Genomic DNA, 24,606 nt, shown 5'->3' on the forward strand with positions numbered 1-24,606 from the left:
CCACCCCCACTCCCTGGTTTCACCATATCTGGAATAGGAGATATTACTTTTATGGAACAGTAAAAAAACACCTAAAACAATTTTTTTTAATATAGTATTAGGCAATCCACAGCGAAGGTGATGTTGATATATCCACATGATTGATCTTCGAGAACATTCCTAATATCATTACACCTATACTAGAATGTGATATGAAAATAATAAAGTAATACGGCGTCTATCAAATGCCTCCTGCAGTCTGTTAGGATGTGTTTAACAGTTAGTGGTATGTTACACTGTTTACATGTTGGCTCTAGATGTTCTTGACAGTAAGTATTCTTGGATTTTTCGTGTGTGTCCAATTCTTAGTCCAGTCAGTAATGCTTCATGTAGTCTGCTGCTTTGGATCGGTCTTCCGTGGAAGTATTGTACTTTTAATTTGTTTTCTGTTGTGTTGGTCCAAGTTGCCTGTCATTTATTTAATATTTATATTATCATCAAACATACCTTAATGAAATGCTAAAAAGAAGAGCCGAGAGAAAAAGAACTGCTTAACAAAAATATCTCATCAATCGCTATTTATCGCTTTCCGATGCGCGTAACTACCTTGTGGTCTTCCCTCATCTTAGCTTGTGTAAGTCCGCCACAAAGCGAAGAACAAGGGTTAACGGAAATAAAGTAATCCCGAAGAAGGACGAGGCGGGCCGAGTAGTTGACAAGATCTAGTTCATTAATCATTATTACTATATTATTATTTTTATTACTGTTATTTGCTATAGTTTAATAGTTCCTAAATAGCTAGGCTATTTCCATTAAAGCGGAAAATTTAAATCGTGTAAGGTGGGACATAGAAGCTGCAAATCATCCTTTTTTTGTAATATAATTTTCATATGATTAGCTTTTAAGCTTTAACCATAAAAAAAATCAAATATAACATCAATCGTTCGTCAATATTGGAAGAATCTTTTCTGGAATCAAAAGATATCCACCCACTAAATAATTCGTACCTCCAGATCTCCAAGATGGCAATCAATATCATCTGAAAGCCATCCTTATCTCTTGAGGAGTACCCAGGCCCAATATCATGCGTCAACGAGCAGTGTTGACATAGAGCGCAGGGGATGAAGAAAGAGACCAACCCAATCAGGTGGATTGCGATGCACCATTCGTTCCACTACGTTCTTCTGATCGGGGAGAGTAGTCTGGAGCAAAGAGAACGCTGGAGAACTCAATATTACTTCCCCATCTTTCCCAATTTCCAGTCTTTATATGAAATAGCACAGTTATGCAATTGATTGGGAAATAAAAAAAAATTCATCCGGACTTCTAAGATTTAAAAAAAATATTATCTCAGAGACCTAGAAATAAAATAAAAAACTACTTATCGATCAGGATGTATAAAAAAATTAACATAAATTCGATATTTTTATAACAATCTTACACAAAGAAAATAATAGTTTCAAATGAAAAATGCTTAAAGCTATTTATACATCAGAAAGTATTAATTAAACGGTTTATTTTAAGTCAGATAGGAACAATGTGAAATTATAATTCAATTTGTGAATAGTTCGGTTAAATTTCTAAGTGTCTTTAATTAAGTTTAATATAAGTTTTATTTTACAAGAAAAAAACATAAACAGAATGCACTAAACCCCAAAATAAAATAATAATGCCTAATTTCATCTGAATGTACGTTAAACAGTATATTATATTGATTTACTTACTTTCAATGGTACTAAGTACATTTCCGCTAACTTTAAAAAAAAAATTAAAAGTTTTGATTCGAGAACACAGGCAGGACTATAAGGGCACGGCAGTGGACGGTCAGGAGATATATAACAACCATGTTGCTGGAAGAAAGTTGTGGGAGAAGGAACGAGGAACAATGGAAAAGGAAAAAAACAGAAGGGTGGCGTGGGAGAATTTAAAGGTCACAGACAGGATGGGAGCGATCGAAATCGGGACGAACGTATACAGAAATTTGAGGTCTAACAGGGGTAAGAAGATACAGCGACACGAGGGTCCATTCAGGGTGATAATTATTAGGGAACGCAATATACTGTAGAAAGTATCAAAGAATCTAAAAAAAGGACAACATAACAGTTAAAACTTTCGGCAATGACAATATAAGACTTGGAGTGTTCTCATATTCCCAGCCACTACTAGATTGTATTACAGAAAAATTAGTTATTAATGTAATTCTATTTATTGTTTTTTGTTTTAAGATTTATTTTGACTTTTGTAAATATTGGTTTTTGCTCATTTTAGCTTATGTATGTATTGTATGAAGAGTTCTTTAATTTTATTCTTAGATTAAAATTATGTGTATAGCGTTTATTTCAGAGAGCTTGAGAGTTTTTACAATGATATGTATATACGAATTTATTTTTATAGTAAATAGTTTTTTTTTTATTGTTTTTGTTTTCTATGTTATTATATTGTAAAGTATTAGTTTACGAGGATTTCTCGTAAATTTGTGGAGAGAATTATGGTCTGAGTCAGCTGTCATCAAAGTAACAGCTGACTGAGGGGATCAGCTGATCGAATGAATTTAAATAGATGTATCGAACCCAATAAAGCCAGTATTTTACTGCAGTTCAGAAGTGTCAGATCTTATTCCTTCTTCTCTTTTTTTTTTTTTTTTTTTTTTTTTTTAAGTTTCGCCGATACTTAAGCGTACGTAGTGATGCCATACAGTTCTACGAATTTTAACATAAAAGCAGTCATTAGCAGTATGTAGTGAATGGGCCCAATACACCAAACGGTGGTCTATTTGCATATGCACTAAGTGGGCCATGCGATCTCTCATAGTTAGCAAGCGACACAGGGATATTAACTATCTTGCTTAAGTGATATTGAACATGAATTTATCAATAATAAATAGTTGTAAATTGAAACTTAATATATATGAATGACTTAATACCCGAATGTGACAAGCCCCGATTACGAAAAACAAAAGTATTCGGCGCAAAATGCTACTTTTTTCTCTAAAAAGCTATTTATTCTGTTAAGTTTGTCTACATTCCAATAAATGTACCGATAATAATAAAGATTACACACTTTATTAACCATCAAGTAAGAGCTGTAGACTTTTTTCAGAAGTTTAGAAAAATTCACATCATACGAATTGTCATTTTCTTGCACAATGCCTTTCATATGGATGGATATCACACAGTGCTAAATAACTATCTATTCTCCTCAAAAAGTTTTAAGTTACAATAGGAAATTCGATCGTTAACTGTTTTAAGATCGTTAAGGAAAAAACGAATAAAAAAAAATCCACATAATTTTATCAAGATAGATAAAAAATAAATCTTATGTTTAATAAAATTATTTAATCTAAAATCATAAACAATTAAGTCCGGCATTAAGGCATCAACTACACATTCTTTTGTTTAGTGGGAATGGAAAACGTTTTTCACATTGCGTTTTTCTACCTAACTGACAAAGTACACCAGTTTTTAATTTAACCTTTATATGGAATAACAGGAAGGATTGCGATAGTATAAACTTCCGAGGTCCCCTGAGTCAAAATAACTAAATCAAAGATTTAGTTTTTATAATATTATAAATATAATAATATCATTTTATAAAATTATCTGTTTTTGTAAACAGTTTAGCTAAAAACCAATAGACGTATGAAATTAAAAGTACATATTTAGGGCAGGTGTATTACTAAAATGTTACAGAAACCTTTTCGTTAAGAACGACCGATAGGAAGTGCCACTTTATATAATCCATGTCATTCAATTTTAGAATTTTTTTTAAAAGGAACTTAATTTATTAATATTAATTAATTAATAATAACAAGATTTTGTTTTGTTTAGCAACTAAAACTAAAGTACATGAAAATGTTTTGGGCCTGTCACCCCTTCTAAGGGGATGGGATTATCAGAGATGATTTAAAATACGATTGAGAAATGAAAAAAAAAATCATAATAGTTAATATTCATAAGAAAATTAAACATCTATAGAATCTTAAGAAAGGAAACTTAAAAAATTATTAAAAGTCCATTGTAATGTTCTACAGAACTAATAACCTGACAATCTATGGATAGTAGCTAATACTAGTAAAAAATCATAAGCCAGCATTATGAACAAATTTTATGTAAAATTAATATGGGATTATTATTTGTGAACTTTCGAAAATTGATGATATTTAGTTTATTATGATTTTGAATAATAATATAAACAAATAAAATAGACTAAAATTGAGCCTGGAATATATAAAGGTAATATAAAAAATATAAAGAGTAAGGTATGTTATATATGCATGTAAGATATAATATATGATATAAAAGATAAAGGATATACATATCTGGTACGTATGAGGTAGGTAAAATAGCATGGAAATATACATTTATTTAGTTGTATTTTATAATTTATATAATTATATTTAATAAGGCTAGAGTATAATAAACCTGCAACAATTTTAGAAAGTGTACATGATGTTGTGAATTTGAAAATTGAATTATGTTATTTAGAATTAATAATGATTTTTTATTTGATGGTAAAAACGTTGTAATTAAAGCAGTTAATAAATAGATTTAGCTTGATAATGGTCAGGTTGACTGGAACGTTGGAGATGTAAAATAAATTAATAAAATGTGTTGAGGCTGAAAGGGTCTTATTTATTATAAATGATCATTAGTAATCTGTTGAGATGCTTTTTATTTATATTTATTAATTTATTCAGAAAAGTACGTGATGGTCCAATATGGTCCAACTACTCTTATATAACAATATCTATCATTTCGGTGCCAAAATATAATAACAAAATGATAAACATAAATGAAATTTGTGTGAGTAACACTTGATTTTTAGTTAGGCCGCTGTGGAGGCTATTTTAAGGTATTTATTATTTATTTATGACGATTTATAACCTATAACAGAGCAATATGAATTAATTTCTACCAATAAACAAAGTAGAACTAAATAAAAAATATTAAAATGACAATAAAGTAAAATAAAAAATAGCAATTAAAATCATTTATGAAGTGAATAATAATGATAAAAATTTAAAATTAATAAATTAATTATAATGAGCTAATGGGGCGTGACGGTAGCAGAGTTGTACCGCGCCTGTCAGCCAACCCATACATTGCGACTTAGAGTCCCCGCCCCTATCTGGGATTTTTCAAGATTATAACTATACATTACTCACTCACAACCTCCACCCGGGCGTTTGTGAGGCCTATCAGCCAATGGGAGGCTCTCATAAAAATAGGCGTGGGAATGACGTCAAGAAACTCATGATGTATTTCCCAAGTACATCGCGAGAGGCCTTGGACATCCACGGTCTGTCGCGCCAATAAACAAACAAACAATGAGCTAATGAATTTATAATAAGTATGGAACGAACTTAAACCTAAGGATACGATATAAAATATAAAAACGGAACAAAATATTTAATAAGTATAATATTATACCATATATAATAATATATACAATATCTAACATGATATCTAATTCAAAAAAGACAGGATCATTAAAACTAACTTTTGTGACAGTGTTCGTCAAAAATAACCATGTAGTGCATCAGAGCTGATCACCTGTCCTTCTAAAAATATTATATTGTACAACCCTAAGAAATTGCCAGTAAGGTATTAAATTATAAACGTGTTTCCAATATCTCTTGAATTCAATCCAATCATTCCAAACCGCAATTTTTTCATCAGATAACCTCAATGACGGGTACTTTTACCAAATTTTATTTCCTTTGAGAAATATTAAGGTGTTATGATTTACGATAAAAAGATACGATAGGCGGCTAAATATATCGATTACAAATATCCAAAGGAATCCCTGTGTTTCTTCATTGGTATTTCGCTGAATGAGTATAACTTTTACACACACCTCTTTTAATATAGTAATATTTTTGAATAATTTAATTATACGTCATTCAAATGCCAATTGTGAATTTTGTTCTATCATTATTAAGAAACAAGAGGCGTTTACGACTCTTGAGAGTTTTCGAAAATTAATGTAAAACGCAGAAACTTGAATATTTATGAGATCTTGGTTTGCCTATGTAGGAGGGGAGGGGAGGAGACCGAGGGATGGGGGGTTTATTCATAATGTATAACTACATCGGGAATTAGTTGTACTAGTTTCAAGTGCTTACTTGATATTCGGAGATCCCCTACAACAGATATGGAGCGAACTTTGGCGGCAATTGTGCCCAACTTAGTGATACCGGTCCTTGGGCTTAATATTCCCAACCGATCCTCAATAGGCGTTCACAACTTACCCCCTCAGAGAGTTTTACTTACCAGTTTTACTCCTTTCCATCGTCTGGAATGAGTTTGATTGTATGTCATCGGTGGCTAATCGGGATCTGTCATTTTCTTTGTATCTTTTTTTTTTTTTTCTAAAACCCACTTTTGTTCCTTATATTAGTAACATTTATAATTTTAATACTTACTGCTCTCGGTTTGGAACGTTGTGGGTTCTATTCCCACCTGGGGCAGTTAATATTTATTTTCAGGCAGTCCTGAAAAATGAATCTTGACACTCCCACCTTGGTTAGTACGCGGCGGTAACTCGGCAGCCATCAGGAGTTGGCAAAAAGGACCAGGAGACCCACTTGTTGGAGTAGTTCCCCCACCAAATACTAATGTCAATAAAAAATACTACAAGATTAAAAAGAGAGTTGAAATCGATAAAAAAATAAAATAGCTATTTTTTATTTTTGTTTATTAGTTTTTTTTTCTAAAATTAAAGTTTTATAAATTTTAGAAGAAATAAATTACTAAGCAACCAATGCATTCCTATCTCATCTAGTATAATGATTAATGTGCACATTGCACAATTTATAGGAAGCAGTTGGAATTGAGTGGAAGCATTTACTGTACAGTCTTTCTGTTTATGTTATAGGCATTTTAAATGAAAATTGCCCAATTTCCTCAAATGATCGCTGCTATCTATTACGAAACAACTTATCCTGCTACCGACCAAATTGACTGATCAAAATTTTATCCCACACGAATCGTACGTTCCTTATCTATGTTCTCTGGTTTATTGATTCCTTCCTCCAAAATTATTTATAAACCTTCAAAGTTGGTTTCGGCCATTATCTGAAAATTTTATAATTTAATCTGTGTTATATAATCTAATTAAATAAATGGTTTTTAACAGTTATATTTATTTTATAACAGTTAATATGGAAGCAATTAGCTATTTTTTTGTTGTTTTTAACAGTTATATTTATTTTATGAGAGCTAATAATGGAACCCCTGACTCTTCATGGGTTATAATGGTACAGATTTTAATTTTAAAATGGAAGAGACAATATCTCAGAATAAGGGTACTAGATAGGGACCTCGATTTTATAGCTTGTATCATAGCATTTCTATAAAATATGTACAAGCATAGAAAAAGGGTTATTCTAGATACATATTGTTGTCTTAATGATTCTCAAAATAATTATTATTGACATCATTGAAACTAAAATCTACGTTATAAGATTTATTTCTATTTCAAAGCACTTGTGAAAAATTCACAATTTTCTACAATAATCCCTAAACTCTTCAAAACCAAAATTAATTATATATATTTGTTTTTCATGAAATTTGAATATTTTGAGATATTAAAAATGTTCCTATCCGATTTTTCTTCTAAGTTCTGTCAATGAATAAGATATTGGATCCTCTCTTAGTTATAATTATGACTTGTTTTATTCTGTATTTAGTATGCATTATTCCGAATGACGAACCAAAAATTGATCGATTACCAATCATCAATAGGTGGCGATGACTACAAAGGAAATATATTTAAAACCATTTTATAGTAGAAGTGAAATATATTATACATTAATTTGTAAAAAAAAATAATCTTAAAATGTTCGAAATCGGTATAAAGTTATCACAATTTTTTTTTTGTCAAATATCTTGAAATTACAGTAAATTAAAATGAAAAAAAATTAAAGAATATTCAAGAAAGGTGTTTAAATGGTAAGTTAATATTATCCCAAGGCATGAGGGAACCAAACTAATAAAATTTAGATTTAGCCTGTAAATATTATTGATGGTAGTTGAAGGTAAAGGTAGGTACGCACTGGGGTTCTTTGAGTCTGGACTGTATAGATTCGTGGTTTAGATGGTTTTCTTAGTGTTTTCAAATGAATTAAAAATTAAATTAAAAGTCCAGAATATGTTAAGTACTACTTGTTTTCGTAACCTAATTTATAACTTATTACATCAGCTAATAAAAATAATTGTGAAACTACATTCACGTTTGTATTGCTTTTCACAGCATGAAGCAAACAATCAGAATTTTTTGTCAAAATGTTTCAGCAATAAACCGGTAAAAAATATTTTGGTCTTACTCACGTACACACTGGTCAATATTGCGCAACAATGATTCTGGGAATCCCACATCGGCCGGGATTTAAAAGACGCAGTAAATAATAGCATGCAATATATCAGATTCATTACAACCATGAGTCTTAGACGGATTTTTCGGACAACGGACGCAGACGGTATTCACCGAAGAGTCAATTAAAAGAATCCCAGTGTATAATAGGCTTAAGAAATACTCTTAATATTAATTAGAAATAATTAATAAATGCTGAGGTGAAGAAAACTTCCAATCAGAATATATTACTATTCTATATAGTGTATTTGTAAAATGTTTCGGGATTTACCCCATTCTCATGTACTATTGTATGCAAATAATTTAATCTTATCAATAATGTTTATCTATATGCTATATGTATACAATTAAAATTCTTGTAGTCAATATTTACCTCATATTCGTCAATTTTCATTGTGACATTTTGTCAACTATACATATAGTTTAAAAATTGTATACAATCACATTATTTAAATTAATGTCCTTCACTAGTGGTGCATTCATTCATCTTTGTACAACCATAATAAATTAATAACACTAATGAATATTGAAAGGACGATGGACATTAAGTTTTCAAAAATGTTATAACAATAGTTTTTTTATTTTTATTCTTTCTTGGTTGTCTTATCTTCACTAGTGTTTACGTTCAACGAATCAATAACTGAAATCCTACCAAATAATAGAACATAAAATAAATTCTCGAACTTTTTCTGAGAAATTTCCATAGAAAACTAAGTTCATTTCATTTCGTGGAGGCAAAACTAATACCTTTTTCCGTTTGGTTCCCTATAAGTTGAAAATAATTTTCACAATTTCAAGACAAAATATTTCGAGCACTAACTGTATCATTTACTTTATTTTTTAATAAAGTACAATATCTATCATCAAAAATTTATGGTTGTATATTCTTTTATTGGGATTTATTTTTTGGGGAAAAATTTTTTGGACCACATTATTAAAAATAAAACTACATAGTAATAATAATATATATGTTTTTTTTTTTTTAGAAAAACAAATTATTATTACAACATTAATGTTATAATAAAAATAAAAATACTAAAGTAGAGGAAATAACAGATGATTTCATGTGGTTGAACTGTTTTGTATAATGTCATTACCAGGCAATAACTTATAAATGCAATACAAGCAGGTGAACTTACCATCAACATCGAGCTTGAGGTAAGTACTGATGTAACTATCAAGAGCAGGGTGGTAAGCTCTACATTCGTAGTTGACCCCCAGGTCGCCGCGGCTCACAGCGAATTTGATGGTGGCTTTCCCAGTGCCGGTAACCCCGGTCACCTCTTGCTCGTAAGTGGCTGGAACAGGTATATAAATTCATTAAAACTTTCTTAGGTATTAACTAAGTAAGCAATAACAGTTATGGAAAGTTGTTAGTTCAGAAATTAATCCTATCCTCTACAGGACCTAATTGGAAAGGTCCTGTAGAGGATAGGATTAATTCTTTCCAAAAACCTAAAAATAGTGTGAACTGAAAAATTATAATTTAAACTGTTACATAAAAAAAAAATGGATCGATTATTATCGTATAATCGTGTATAATATATTTATTATATATTTATAGATAATATTAAACATGTTACCATTATTATATTATACATATTAAATAAATCGATGGTGGTTTATTCATTTGTTAATCCAGTTAAAATTTCTTCTAGGATTTCATTACTTTTTTTTTATTAATTACTAGATCGGCCTGGTGGCCCTTACATGGTTGATCTAACGGTTACATTTTTTTTTAATCGTTGATTATGGGAGGAGGGTATAGTCTCGTACAAAAGACACCACTAACTAGATACAATATCATAAAAAAAATAATACAAACAAAATTTTATTATAAGAGAAGATTGTACAAAATCGTTAAATATTAATAAATGATTAAATGGGGGATTATTTTATTGTATTTCATTAGACAATAAAAAATCGCTAAAAATTAATATTTATAATTATGAATACATATATCTAAAATACCTCGATATATTTAATATATGATTATATTTCAAAAATCATGCAATCTATATAATTATTGAAGATACTTAACTAAACCTTTGTGAATAGTAAAATCAGTTAAATGTCCTGAAATTTGTGAAGATGGAACTAGTGTTCTGTACCTTAAAAGTACAGATGAAATAAGTGGCGAGTTTGTAGCGAGGGAACTAAGGCGTCACCTCATAACTAGCAGCTGTGCGGGTTCGAAGCAGGCATGGTGGGGTTGACTTTTATTTTATGGTAGTCCCACGAAATGATAACTCGACCCTCCCCCCACCACTCTCCGTATGTCAGATATGACAAGGTAGAAGGTAAAAAAGATATATTAGTCTTAAAACAATAGCACCTACTAAAAATACAATGGGCAATAAAAAGGAGTTGTTGGTAAGCCTTTTAATAAGTACGGACGAGAGTAGAGGTGAACTCTGATTTAAAAAAAAAAAAAATAGTTTTCTCAAATCGAGTCAGTTACAAAAAAAAATTTATTAAATCCAAGAAATGAAGTTAGCGATAATTTATTGAAGAAATAGATAGCACAATATTATATCTTCCTACACTTACTCGTTATAACCATGGTCATCTCTTCCTTGCAGAATTATTCTATAATTATAAATTATTCTATTCAAATATTGAACCAATATTCTGATTTATAGTCCAGTACTGGACTATAAACGTCCTAAGATGAACTGAATAAAGTTATTTTTTCTTTAATTTAAAATTCAGGTTTTATAAATGAATTTATTATTCCAAAATGCCTAATAAATATATAACGAAAAAAAACCTTAAAACATATAATTAATAAAATCATTCTTGAAACTGAAGGTTTGTTTCCAGTGACAAATGATGTTGATCGTTTCCAACATAGTCTTTCATCAAAAAACCTGTATAGTCAGACATAATACGTTCCTCCCACCTTCGGCCAACCACCATACGTTCACGGATCAACTTAGAGCTAATTAACTTTTAAGGAATTCTTCATAATCAACCCCAACAACTTTAAAACTCATTCTAACCACCACGATGTTATCATTGCAATTATACTAGCAGGTTGAATGCCATGCGATCCCGCCTTTACAGCTTCCCAAATTCCCAAGTTAATTCCTTTAATGGCCACATTTCGCAGAAGTAAAGAACAATAGAAAGGGTAATATTATAGTGAGTTCTAACCTGAAGGTTTTTGGAATTTAGAAGCAATTCTGAAAGGATAATTATTTTACTGAAATAATTCTGAAAATGAGAATTAACAAGCACCCCGTTTACATTGATTTTGCTTTTGTTTCTTCTGAAATTTCGTTTATTCAAGTTTTTGTTGAGACTGAAAACAAGAAAACGTTTTTAAGAGTTAGTCATAATTAAATTATTCTTGCTAGGTTTCCTATTTTCTTTCTTACCCGGTCACGTGAGGTGATAAAACCAAGTCCATTTCCTTGCGGATCTTCAGTCTCTAGCTAGGTTTACAACTCAGTGTGCCGAGGGTTGTTCATTACGTGCCTCAACAACTGAGATGTAGTTTTGAAGTTAGTTGAAAGTTCTGCTCTTCAAGGTAGAGGATTCATAGTTGTAATTAATAAATATTTTTTTTTATGTCCTCAAATAATTTATCTGATAAATACTAATATTCTACTTAATAAACGTATTAGGTACTCCTAGAGATCTCTATATTTCATAGTTTTTAAATTATCATTTTATATGTTTATGATTTAATGTAATCATTTACAGTTGTTTGATCACATCGCATCATCAGTTAATCACACATTCTATCAACGATAAAATTATTTCTTAGACCGCCGCAAGCGTAGGTGAATAAGAATCAAGAACACATCAAATTTACATGAAGTTCAGTATTTAAATCGTTCTGCTCTTAATCAACTTCTTTCCTAAATTTATTATGAACAGCTTTATTATAACTTTATGGTTGTTTATTATTTTTTTAGCGGGATTAATTTTTAATTATTCAATATCAATCGAAATAATTAAGGGAAAATTCCTTTAGACCACATTAGAGTGAAATATTGATCAATATATTGTATATGAAAAAACAAAATGAAACATTGACCTATACTTTCAAAAAATACTTCTGAGAGTAGTATTTATGAAAAAAAATATGATTTTAATAACGCGACTAGGTAGTTGTTTTTTGAAGAAAATAGTTTTAAAATAGCCAATGGAAAGCGCCAAAAAGTAGCTAAAATATGGAATATATATTATTATTATTATTATTTAAGGGTATATTTATTTTATTATTATTATTATTATTATTTTTATGACTTTTCACCAGTCACATATCGCCATCACTTGAATTATAAAGTATTGTATTTTCAAAACCTACCACAAGGATTCATTCCATAGTTTATATCTGCGGATATTGTTACCATGATGCCTACTTTTTTAAATTAGCTACAAGACGGGATAGGTCCGATTTCTAAATTATTAATGAAATTTTAAATTAATGTTTACAATTTTTTAGACATTTAATTTTAATTATAAATTGGTATTAAAAAAAATATTGTTTTGCCACTTTTCTATAGTTAACGATTTTTTACATACTTATTTTTTAGATACAGATCTGACCGTATTTTAACTCGGCTCCTCATATAATGTATGCTGTATATGAAAAGGAAACTTGGTGTATCGCAAACTCCTTTATATTGCATAAAGGATTCATTATTTTTATGCCTCAGCCCCGTGGTATCATTATTATTAGATTTCAGAACCTCTTTTATAACATCAAAATGAATATTGGATGAACTTTGGTAAAATGTTAAAGCTTTGCCATTTCATAAACAACGTTTATGTAATTTATTAAACGCATGATGACGAAAGACGTGAGCTTGTATAATATAATTTGAATGTTATGCATTATATAAGATTACTATCCATTAATTTATCATCCACATTATTTATTAATAGATATTTACTGTCATAAACTATTAACATAATTGTTTAAAAGCTCAGCTATGACTGAATGCTACATCCTTTATTTAGTTTTCTAAATTAAATTGTATCCTGTTAAACATTGCTAATCACCATAATGCAAAAATTATATTGAGATATTTAGTTTCAAAATTAGTTAAATCTATTTTTTTTTTATTAACCGTTCTGTTGGTATTATCACGGAGTTAAATATGTATATTAAATATATATTTTTTCAAAAAACAGATGAGATAGATCTTTTTTTTTTAACAATTCAAACAACTTTGTGATAACATAACACCAATTGAAAAATAAGAATCCCGGTGTTATGCGCATCATAATTATTTATATACCAACCTAGTAGGCCAGAAATTTATTTTTTACTTTTATAGTAAAGAATATAATTTTTTCTTGCCATTGCATAAGGCAAAGGCAAAACTATTAGTATTTTATAATTATCGTAAAATAAAAACATTTATCAGATAAGCAAAACGAAAAACACACCACGCATGCACCAGACAGATTTTAAGTCGTTAAAACAGATCTGTTATTTTTTCATTTTTTGTCATTCTCCAATACCTCCTATGACTTTATAGGTTAAATTTTATTTATTCTAACATATCTTCCACCGGTGTATAATAACTTTAAGCTAATTCATAGTTTATATTTATCCATTTCTTGCAAGTAGTAAAATTGTTGGAAGCTTAATTATTACAAAAAAACATATTTTAGAGCATTCATTTAATTGAATTGAAATTGAAATTCATTTAAGAACTGTCATACTATTTAAGTAAGCATAAAATCTAGGCGATATCAAATACCATTAATTATTACTTTGATTACGATACGTTAGAACCGTTTTTGAGAAACCTCCTCCCCCCCTCCCCCAAAGAAAAAATGTGAAAAATTGATTTAGTAAAGTTGTACCTCAGGTCAGTGAAATTTAGTGAAAATGTTGTTACAACATTCCATGCATATACACGTCTAAAATACGTAATTTCAGTTTCGTAGGTGTTAAAAAAACCAAAAAAAAAAACCTCAAGTCTTGCAGAATGGTACAGACCATTTTGCGATAATTAGTTATTTCGAATCAGAGGTCCTCACATGTATTTTCGTCAACAACTGTGAATCGAAATTTTGCATGAACGAAATAATTTCGCTTACTTCAAATGTAAATAATAGTAAAAATTTAAATGTGAAAATGGATATGACTGATTCTGGAACTAAACACGTTTATTTATTTATTTATTTATTTATTATTATTACTCTTTTTTTTCTTTATATGCTTGATATGTTAATATGTTTCAGTACAAAACTTACGATTTATGATAATACCATCAAATCCTCAATTTCGAATAAAAAATTACTATTAGGTTCAATTGTGATGATTCTGTGTAGAAAAAAAAATTCCCAAATGAATCATTCATCAGAATTTATCTATTAATGGAATCTCTTCGTATCTTAACGAATCAACATTATTTTTTATTAATATTTTTGATAAAATAAATTATAATATTAAAAAAATAAATAGATAATTTCAATGCTCTCAAGAATAATCACTTTTTTTTCCTAAATACAACCATTCAATGTTTATTATTATGCTATAAGAATTCTTACTCTCTTAGTAACGACCTCTTGTCCTTTCCAGGAACCAGGGTTATCGGTTACCGATAGTGTTAGCGGCAGGGAATCTTCTTGAGATTGGGACACCTCCCTCGTTCAGAGTCACCTTTACCCAAAAAATCAAGTAGGTTAATTTGGGGACGAGGTTTCCACTTCATGAAGCTAATAATCAGTTCCAACTCAGGATATCACATGCTATTGCTTATAAACATTTAACCTCGCTATATAATTCGACTAAGACAAGAAGCGCAGATCTAAGAAATAGTAAAGTTGAAATACCATATGATGCATAATTGTAAAACTAAATACAATACTTAGTTTTAATGAATACAATTTTCTCGCAAAGGGTCAAACGCGAAATTTTTAGATACAATTTTTAAGCACTTAACGCGTTTGATTGATTATAACACAACTGTTTATAAAAAAAAGTTTTATGAATCAGATACTATCTGTGTAATTACAACCCAACCGGCAATCCTTTCAGGTGAGCTGTGCACAGATTTATTATTTATTCTTATCATCAGACATCCAAATTAATAGTTGAAAGGTAATCAAACCAAATTAAGATTTTATAAATAAAATCTTTCATGCTATTTTTCCTGTACATATGAATAACTGCAGGAACAAGCTCGCTCTGAACCGCAGGGATACAGTTTGTAATAGCTGAGATAAAACTAATTCTGAACGGTTGAGCGCTCAAATCTGATTGGCAACTTGGCCGGCGAATAAATGAGTTTCACATCAAGTGCTATTAATCGGAACTGCACGAAAGCCTGATCTCATGACTGCACTCACAATCCACAGCCGATTACAATACCTTAATGGAATATCAAAGCTCTCCTATAGTTTGTTTTATGGTAATTATTTGATTTAAATGCACACCAAAACACAACTCGTTAAGTGTATGCTAAATTACATACATTCACACCTTTTTTTTGAGTTTTTAATTTAACCTTATCTTTCTTAAAAAATAAATCAGGCCAAAAGAATATTTAAATATTTCGTCATTTAAACACGCCACCACATAGTATACGTAAAGGGTTTGAAATTACTTATCAGGAGACATAAAAAAAAAATTCATGTTTTACTTCTAAGAACTCAGTTATATTTTAGTTATATTTTTTTGTTATATAGTTAACTAAGAACTCAGTTATATTTTAATGATTTTAGCCCTACCTTTTAAGAATTTATTTTTATATGCAAATAAATATTATTATTACATTACTATTTACATTAATTTTTATATATTACATATATTTATATTTATTGATTACATTATTATTTATATACATATAACTCACATTTATATGTATATAAATAATAATGTAATCAATCTACTACTGTCTTTGTCCATAGTTATTTATCAACTTTTTTCTCTCTAAATGATGGTTGTTGTCTTTTTCGTTTTTATAGCCCTGAAAATCAGGTCGAAACGTCGGCATAAATAAATATTTTTTTGTTGATTTATGTTGTTTCTTTGCTGACCGCACCACCGACCATCTCCAATCAAAAATAACTATATTCGAAGACCTATTAAAACAAACGATTACTCTCTAATGGGTAAAAAAAAAACTAGTAAATTAGAAAAAAGACGAAGAGAGAAAAAAACAAATAATAATAAATAAAATAGAGTACTCTAAATAATAGAATTAATAAATATAAAATTTATAATAGAATGCAGGAGCACAGCCTGGGCTCCAGTCTTCGAGTTGAGGTGGGGTCTCCCAAGTTGTAGCTCACTGCTCCAATAACTGTTGGTAAATGGAAGTGGAATTTCATAAACCGTTTTTCAATGTAATCCTCTATAGACTCCATTTGTAATTTCGGAGGCTCTTTATGCTGCAGCATATTCTGACCTCTTTGAATTTATGCCACACGAAAAGTTTTGTATTTTTTTTTTTTTTTTATTGATTTACTAAAAGTATTTTTTGCAAAATAAATTCTTAAAAGGTAGGGCTAAGATCATTCAAATATAACTGAGTTCTTAGTAACCGCACCCCCGACCATCTTCTCCAATCAGTAATCTACGGTCAACTATCTACACCTCATTAGTTATTTTTGTTATTAAATTTACTTTTGCTAGGAAGCATTATTTTTATCAATTTATTTTATCCTATTTTTAAAATTATAATGCTGTATATCAATTTCATAAAAGCACGGTTAAGTCAAAATATATGTAGTCATATTCCATGTAATTTAAATGTATACCGCACATATTATTTGTTTATCTGATTAAGTGATAAAATTATAAAAATTAAAATGTCACGTTGTACTGTATATATTCATAAAAAAAATTAAAATCAAAACCACTATCAATCAGGAGTTTACTTTACTCCTTACTCATTTATATCACGTTTTACCTGATATGAAGATGAAATTTTTAAGCAACATATCTATTTCAGCCTAAAATTAGAAGGTGTGAATTTTGAATTCTTGCGGTTGGGAATCATACAATTATTTGGATACAATGAATATTTGGAGTGCGCTGGAGTGATATACCGTTAGTCTAAACATATTCTACCGCGTTTCCAATGTTTAAATATCTATTCTCTTCTGATTATGAACAACCGACATCTACCTTAGACTAGGAGCTCTGGCGCTAATGCATTATAAATTTTAAACTAAGCCCAGCTGGTCTATTGTTCTAGCCATTAGGAGCAGTTAAAATTCATTCGCCCCTTCCTCCATTCAGAACCTCTATAGACCGGGCATTATAAGGCAATGTCCCACAAACTTACTTGCCCATTTAATTGGAGCATAGATATGTAAATTAATGATACACAAGAATAAGAATGCTTACTGAATTTAAATTGCAACGGCTGATGTATAAGAAACACTCCCCCACCTGAACGACCCCTTCTAATACATTTGAAATTCAATCCACTCTCCCTTGTAAGGTGCATTCCTCTTACACAATGACCCTTATCTTTGGAAAATCTGTTCTTCCGTATTTCTTTTCCGATGGAGTTTAGCCTGTTCCTCTGTTAGCATAAGGAATTACCAAAATTATTCTGTCCCTCCTACCTCCTGGTCCCCTTAATGAAGTACGAAACTTTGGCGGTACTAACGATTCTTATAAGGGTTCTCAAGGTGGAAACATTGTTAAAGAAACGGGGATCGTGGGAGGGTGTTTGACTAATGTTAATTAGGCAAATTAAATTCTTAAAGTAATATCATTTTAAAAAGGTTTTTTTTTTTTGTCTCTTACGTATAATTTCTACACAGTGTTTTATGCATACTCGAATAGTCCATCCAGCCTCGCGTTGTATTTTATTATTAATTATTTATAATTAAGATTATGAACCTCAGAAAACAAGAAGAATATATTTGATTGATTTAATTTTCTTTGAAACTACCTCACTGGTACAAGCTTCTGCAATATTTCAGAGCGAATTGAGCTCGAGTATTTTACTTCATTCAATCCTCGGATGTATTTGAGCATCAAGTAATCCCATACATAATATAAAAAAAGCAACTGGGTTTTTGTGTGTTTTTTTATAATCCTGATTCCAAGTAACTTTTCGGCCTTTTGTATTTATTTGGTTTAGCGCCTAGTAGTATACCCCAGTAAAAGCTAGTAGTAAAGCATGTGGCTTAGAATTAGGATAGATCTAATCTACATTATTTTTCTTGAAATAATTATGAATGTGACCGCATCTCAACCATTTCCTCATATTAAAAGATTTTTTTTTCATTCTTTTCTTCACAGATTTGGTGCTCAGTAAACCCAAACCACAGTAGAAACCAACTGAAACTCGGGTAATATCGAATATATTTCTATTTCGGCAGCAATTCAGGATAAAGCTTTTGGAACAGGGGTATACAGGAAACATGTAGAAAAGCTGATCACAGATAAATGTCGTATTTTATCTAGGACGCACAAGCCTATTGATGACTTAATGAGGCATGATAAAATGATAATGATGACTAAAATATACCAGTATAATTAATGGAGAGCCTTTTGATTATTGAGCAATGATGCGATCCCTAACTTAAGCCATATCCTTGAACAACATATGGAAGATTCCGACATAAAAGATTATTGGGATTAGATAATGATCACAGAGAATTGGCATGATTGGCCGGACATCATTTGATTTATAGATTATTCGACGAAAAAAATACCAGATGATAACAATCTACTATGGCAGACAAAAAAATAGAAAATACCAGAAGTTTGCCTTTGATTTAAAATCTTCAGATCAAATATAAAAAGTAGTTGTGACTCCTAATGTCTTATCTTCCAATAGATTGATCTTAAAGAGTGCAAAGAAAGGTATAAAAGATTTCTGACTTGATCTAGGAAGCTTGGCACAAACTTACTATTGTACTTTCTGCTTGATACCTATAGAATTGTAGCAGAATTTTTAAATGGTTAAAATTGACTGCACTTTCTACATTTAAATGGGATACAATGTTACATTGTACAATACAATATGGGTCAAACCAGAGAGGAATAAAAATGAGATTATAACGTATAATGTTTATAGTACTTTTATTTAAATATTTTTTCACCACCAAAGCCACCGATCAGAGCGTATACTTTTTTTATCAAACACTAGTATGTTTATGTTTATGTTACTAATCGTTATCAATTCAATGACTTAGTCAAGCAAGAGAAACATAAAAACGTTTAGTTGTTTCCCGTACCACGTGGTCCATGGGCCATGTCAGGCGGTTTGTCGAAGTGAAGTGGACCCGAAAGCTTATCCTAGCATCTAAAGCTCTAAACCTAAGCAAGTTAGCCCACCGAAGCGGGACACTTGTAAGCCAGCCCACTTCCTGGCAAACAATTCATTTGTTCCTTTGTTGCTTATTAGATGGAATCAAACAAAGGAACTTATATTAATTTTACTGAGATTAGATCGGTTCAATCAAATTTATAAAACACACATTAATACATAAGTATAAACAAATTATATTTATGTATGATGTTTGGATATCATTATATTTTTTAATATGTATTTGAAAAATATATTAGCTTAATGTTCAATAATGTTATTATAGTTCAATTAATTTTAATTTAAATTAGGGGTGACGATTTAAATCAGGAGTAGTTCAACATAATATCTAATAATTTATATTAATATAGCATAGACAGACAAATAATTTTTTTTAGGAATTACGACAGTTAGAAATTAGGTCAAAATTAATGGTTTGCTTTACTTTGATACAGCCATGGTTTCAATCAATAATTATTTTTAAAACAGTCTATTAGCAGCTTGTGCAAATTTCGAGCGTTTAAGTTTCCGATATATAGGTAACATTTATATGTTGGTTTTAACGGTATGTGATGGTGTAATTGTAGGCTACTTTTTCACTAGAAAAATGATAAAAATATATTGAACAAAATATGGGTTTTACAACTCTCCATGAATACAATAAACAATTTCCACTTTCAGATTTCAATTATTTCCCAAATTTAACATTTTTTTTTTGCCCCCCCCCATCTCGTTATTTCTTATATACCGAAGTGTGCAGAGGTTATCCTAGAGATGATCAACCAGTACTAACCGTAGTAGAAAGGTTCACAACTAACCATACCGCGGAGGGACCTCACCTCCAGATATTATACTAAGAGTTTCAACAGAACAAGCATCTCAATACAATGATAAGTATTTCACTAAGACCTATGTTTCTCCTCCACATAATGCATTAAATTATCGTCTATTTCTGTTTTAGAGGGATCAGAAAAAAAAATGAGCGACGGAAGATAAAGGCTGCTCTATTTTGAGAATTGAAGAATAGTCTAGAATTGTCACCAGGAGAAATGTTATCTCCATTGCTGGCGAATTACCGGATAGCCAGCGAGCAAGGTAGGAACAAAAATAATAATAATAAACGTTTAATAAAATATCTTATAATCAAATATAGGTAAACAAAACATATTTGTTTATTTTTTATTTATTTACTTTATCATTATTTTTATTTATTTATATTTTTTGTAGTTTAGGATTAGATATGATTTCTTTTTATTTGAATAAGTCATTATGAAGGGGCATTGTGCCAGAACAATTTTTATTCTATCTATCAAAATAAGTCTGATATTGCAGATTTAGAATATGGTAAGTATCAATGGAGAGATGTATAGAATATGGTGTTCGTTATTTAACTTCGGTACTGCTAAGCATCATTTCTGCAGAGGTAAGCATGAATCCTCTGGTATTGCTAAGCATCATAATTATACTAATTAAATAAGCTCAAATAAAGCCCCCTCTACATGTGCGTGTGATATTTAAGGGGAGGAGGTTAAAGCATCACTTTCAACGGATGTGGGCGTATTTCAAGAAACGGTAAACATGTTTCTTATTGGCCGACTAAAAATACATTGAGGGTAACAATCTTCAACACAACTCCTCAGTGGATTTTCCTGCTTCCAGCAGATCTCTGCCTAAAACCCTTGAATTTTTCGAAGACCTTTTGATGGTTTCATAAGCGTACGTATAGGGATATCTGTTCCCATGGTAATAGTAAGGATTATCATGATCATTACTGAGGTAAGTTGCTTAGGAGCGGTCGGTGAGAAAACAAAAATAATATCGTATCCTGTCTATACACCTATATCTTTTCATTTTAAAAATAAAAACTTCCCCAGCAATATCTGCCAAAAATTAATATATACTCAGAGTTATAATTCTCCAAAGTATTGTTTCTCAATCTCTGAATTTTCCATTTGATACACATTATATATACATACTTTCCCTCGTACTCCTATGCACGCCATTACCATGTCACAGCAAGAGTCCTTTGCTATGGATTCAGTGCCACTACAAAGATAAGGACCTACTAGAAAACTACGCCTGCTGTCTGACCCCTTAAAGACGAAAGACAGTTCTCGTGGGAACTGCGGAACGTGTGTATCGATCTGTACAAACAACCTTAATAATCTGGAAAAATATATTAGTCGGTTCTTTTAAACGTTATTAGACAGTAGTTATGAATTTATTATTTTTCCAAGTAAAATTGATTTTATTTCTTTGGGATGATTAAACAACAAAACATCTGTATAGATCATTATATCTTCTTCATTATTTGTATCATCTTTGCTTGCCCTCTATCGAAGGTAGGGAAGCTTTGTCTTCATAATTAAAAAGAAAATTAAGTCCTCGGAATCCAAAAAGTATAATGCGAGTAAAGCATTTTAAGTTGTTGACATCAAGGAAAATATTTGGTTCGTTTAATTAGGCTTAAAACATTACCACTTGACCATTGATTAAGTCCCTTCTTTTCCCTCTCCTCCTCTTTCCCCCCGCCTTTTGGTATTAATTATTTTATTTATTATTATTATATTTCTTTCCTTTATTTTTATGTCATTTAGTTTAATTATTATTATTTGTCTATCATCTCGCAGAGACCCCTCGTTTCCAGCTCTTAAAGTATAGTTTCCAAAGAACGACGATCCAAACCAACAGTTAAGTATCTCATTTAGACCTTCTAACACCCACAGTAGAAAAAAGTAATAATCACATTCAATTATGATCCTCATATGCTCACTTAATGCATTCATTTAATGATCCATGTTTATTTCTGTTTCAGAGAGACCGGGGAAAAAAATAGGATCAAATTTAGAGGGTTGCTCATTGTTACTGACATTGGTCTCTTTTTAAGTTTAGCGAATTCCCTCCACTACTTTCGCATGGGCGTGCGCAAACGAATTTTCCTTGATACACCTGCGCCCTGAAATGACCCATGCATAATCGCTGAAACTGGAGAAAAGTTGGATACTGGTGCAGATATGATCCAGTACGAAGTTCATGAATTTCATATCCATACTCGTACAAAAACTAATTCCCTAAATACACCTATGTTTCAAAACGGCTCGTCCCCTAGATTTTATTTTAGAACACCAAATCATTAATCTCTGGATACAAGTAATTACATACAGCGCAGAAAAAGGGCAATTTACATTTTTAAAAAAACATTAAAAAGGAATAGTGAAGAAACTATACTAATCCATGTAATTGCCAGAAGATGTTTTAGTAATTTTTTTCTACTCCCTTATTTAATTTTCAGCAAATTTTATTTCTTGAAAATTGTCCCTTTTCTGGAGAAATTAACTGAGTACATTATTCCCAATATTTCCAAGTTAGGGATTAGTCGTTTGAGAGTTGAAAAAATAAAATAAAATAAAGAAAGAACAATCGGTTTTGGAATATACCGCTATGAAAAAAAGTACGTTTGAGCATGTCCAGCGATAGAGAAACAAATTGATCCATTTCAAATCAATACCAAATTTTCCTCCAACATTGGTTCAAATTCTACAATCTTTAAAGATATCTGATTATAGTTCATTTTTAAATTATTTTTAATAGTTTGGACTTCAAATGCCTGTAAAACAAATTGAACGATTTGTACGCAATTGCTGTAAAATATTTTTGTTTTTTTTCGAAAATAATAGCCCCAAAATGGCACTTACTAATTTGATTAATGTTTGTAAATACAATAAATATCAACAGAAAATCAGGAAAAAAAGTTAAGTAGAAAGAAAAACTATATTTGTACAGAATTCAAACTACATATACTTCGTGGTAAATTATATTGTAATCTAAAATAAAATTTCATTCTCTTAAAAAAGAATTGAAAAATCAATTGTTAAAAAAATGTACCTCTTACATTAACCATGTAATTCCCACCAAACCGATCTGGTATTAAATAAATACCCTTAATTTGGTAAAAATCACCTTCTTGCACAACCGTTAGTCTAGTAAAAGTACTTTCTTACCTCTGACCCTTCATGCGTTGTAGTGGTACAGATTTAATATAATTCGATTTAATGGTTCATTAAATTCATTTTTGAAAATAGACGCCTCACTAGATATATATTTTTTGTGAGCAAAGTATTTCATTTTGAAAACAAAGTCTATTTTATTTTTATCTTAGTTCAATGCTCAAAACTATTTGAAGAGGTACGTACTTAGGCTACACTCTAGCTGCATATATTAGAGTAATAAATAAAGATATAGACCAAAAAAAAAATAAACTGTTAAACCATCAATCTATTTTCATTGAAGGTGGAAGGGAACTAGCAGCTGGTTATATTTAGTGAGCCAGGATTTCAACTACTCTAGCTCCCTCTCTCTATCTTAAGGCTTTCCTTTTTCCAAGACTCAGGATCTAAAACCTCCTAATTCCGACAAGAAAAGCTCCTTTAGTTTTTCCCCGAACTTTTAACTTCGTTTTCCTCTTAACAGTTTAAACTTGGAACAATTGATTTCTCTCAGGATATAATTGCAATCTGATTCTCTTAGTTAGTTCAGTTCTGACTGTGAAAAAACTACCATCGTTAACACCTCTCATCTTTAATTTGTCTCTGAAATTAAAAATCATGATTATAAAGAAAACATATCCGTGCCAAAAATTGAAATAATATTTAAATATTAATAAATTTATTACAATATAGTTTTTTCATTAACTAAATCATATTTTTAAATAACATGAGTACTAATAAATATAAGAAAGTCTCTTAGATCTTATAAATGTTACATTAATAATTATGATCTGTAATTCAATGGTTTTATGATTTCTGAATAATGGCTAAACAATAAGTAATTAGTAATTTAATAAACCGTCAGTCAGTCAATTCCAAAAACAAATAAGACGTTAATCTCAATAAATTTTCAAGTTTTTTTTATGAAAATGTCATCAGATATTTTATTGATTCACTATATTAGTGTCATAATCTCCCCCCCCTCTCTCTCTCTCTCTCTCTCTCTCTCTCTCTCTTTTATA

The 24,606-nt window shown here is 30.3% G+C and overlaps 1 protein-coding gene across 1 annotated transcript in view; it reads right to left on the reverse strand.

The window, feature by feature from the left end:
- nrm (neuromusculin) overlaps positions 1-24,606 on the reverse strand; it is a gene marked incomplete at its 5' end in the record, with an annotated part of 472,198 nt that overhangs the window by 254,887 nt on the left and 192,705 nt on the right. Inside the window, 1 exon segment of the mRNA XM_067045512.1 lies at positions 9,492-9,650. Coding sequence (XP_066901613.1) covers positions 9,492-9,650 — 159 coding nt within the window.

Source organism: Halyomorpha halys, unplaced genomic scaffold (assembly GCF_000696795.3).
Source record: "Halyomorpha halys isolate HHAL.00 unplaced genomic scaffold, Hhal_1.1 Scaffold48.1, whole genome shotgun sequence".
NCBI lineage: Eukaryota > Metazoa > Arthropoda > Insecta > Hemiptera > Pentatomidae > Halyomorpha > Halyomorpha halys.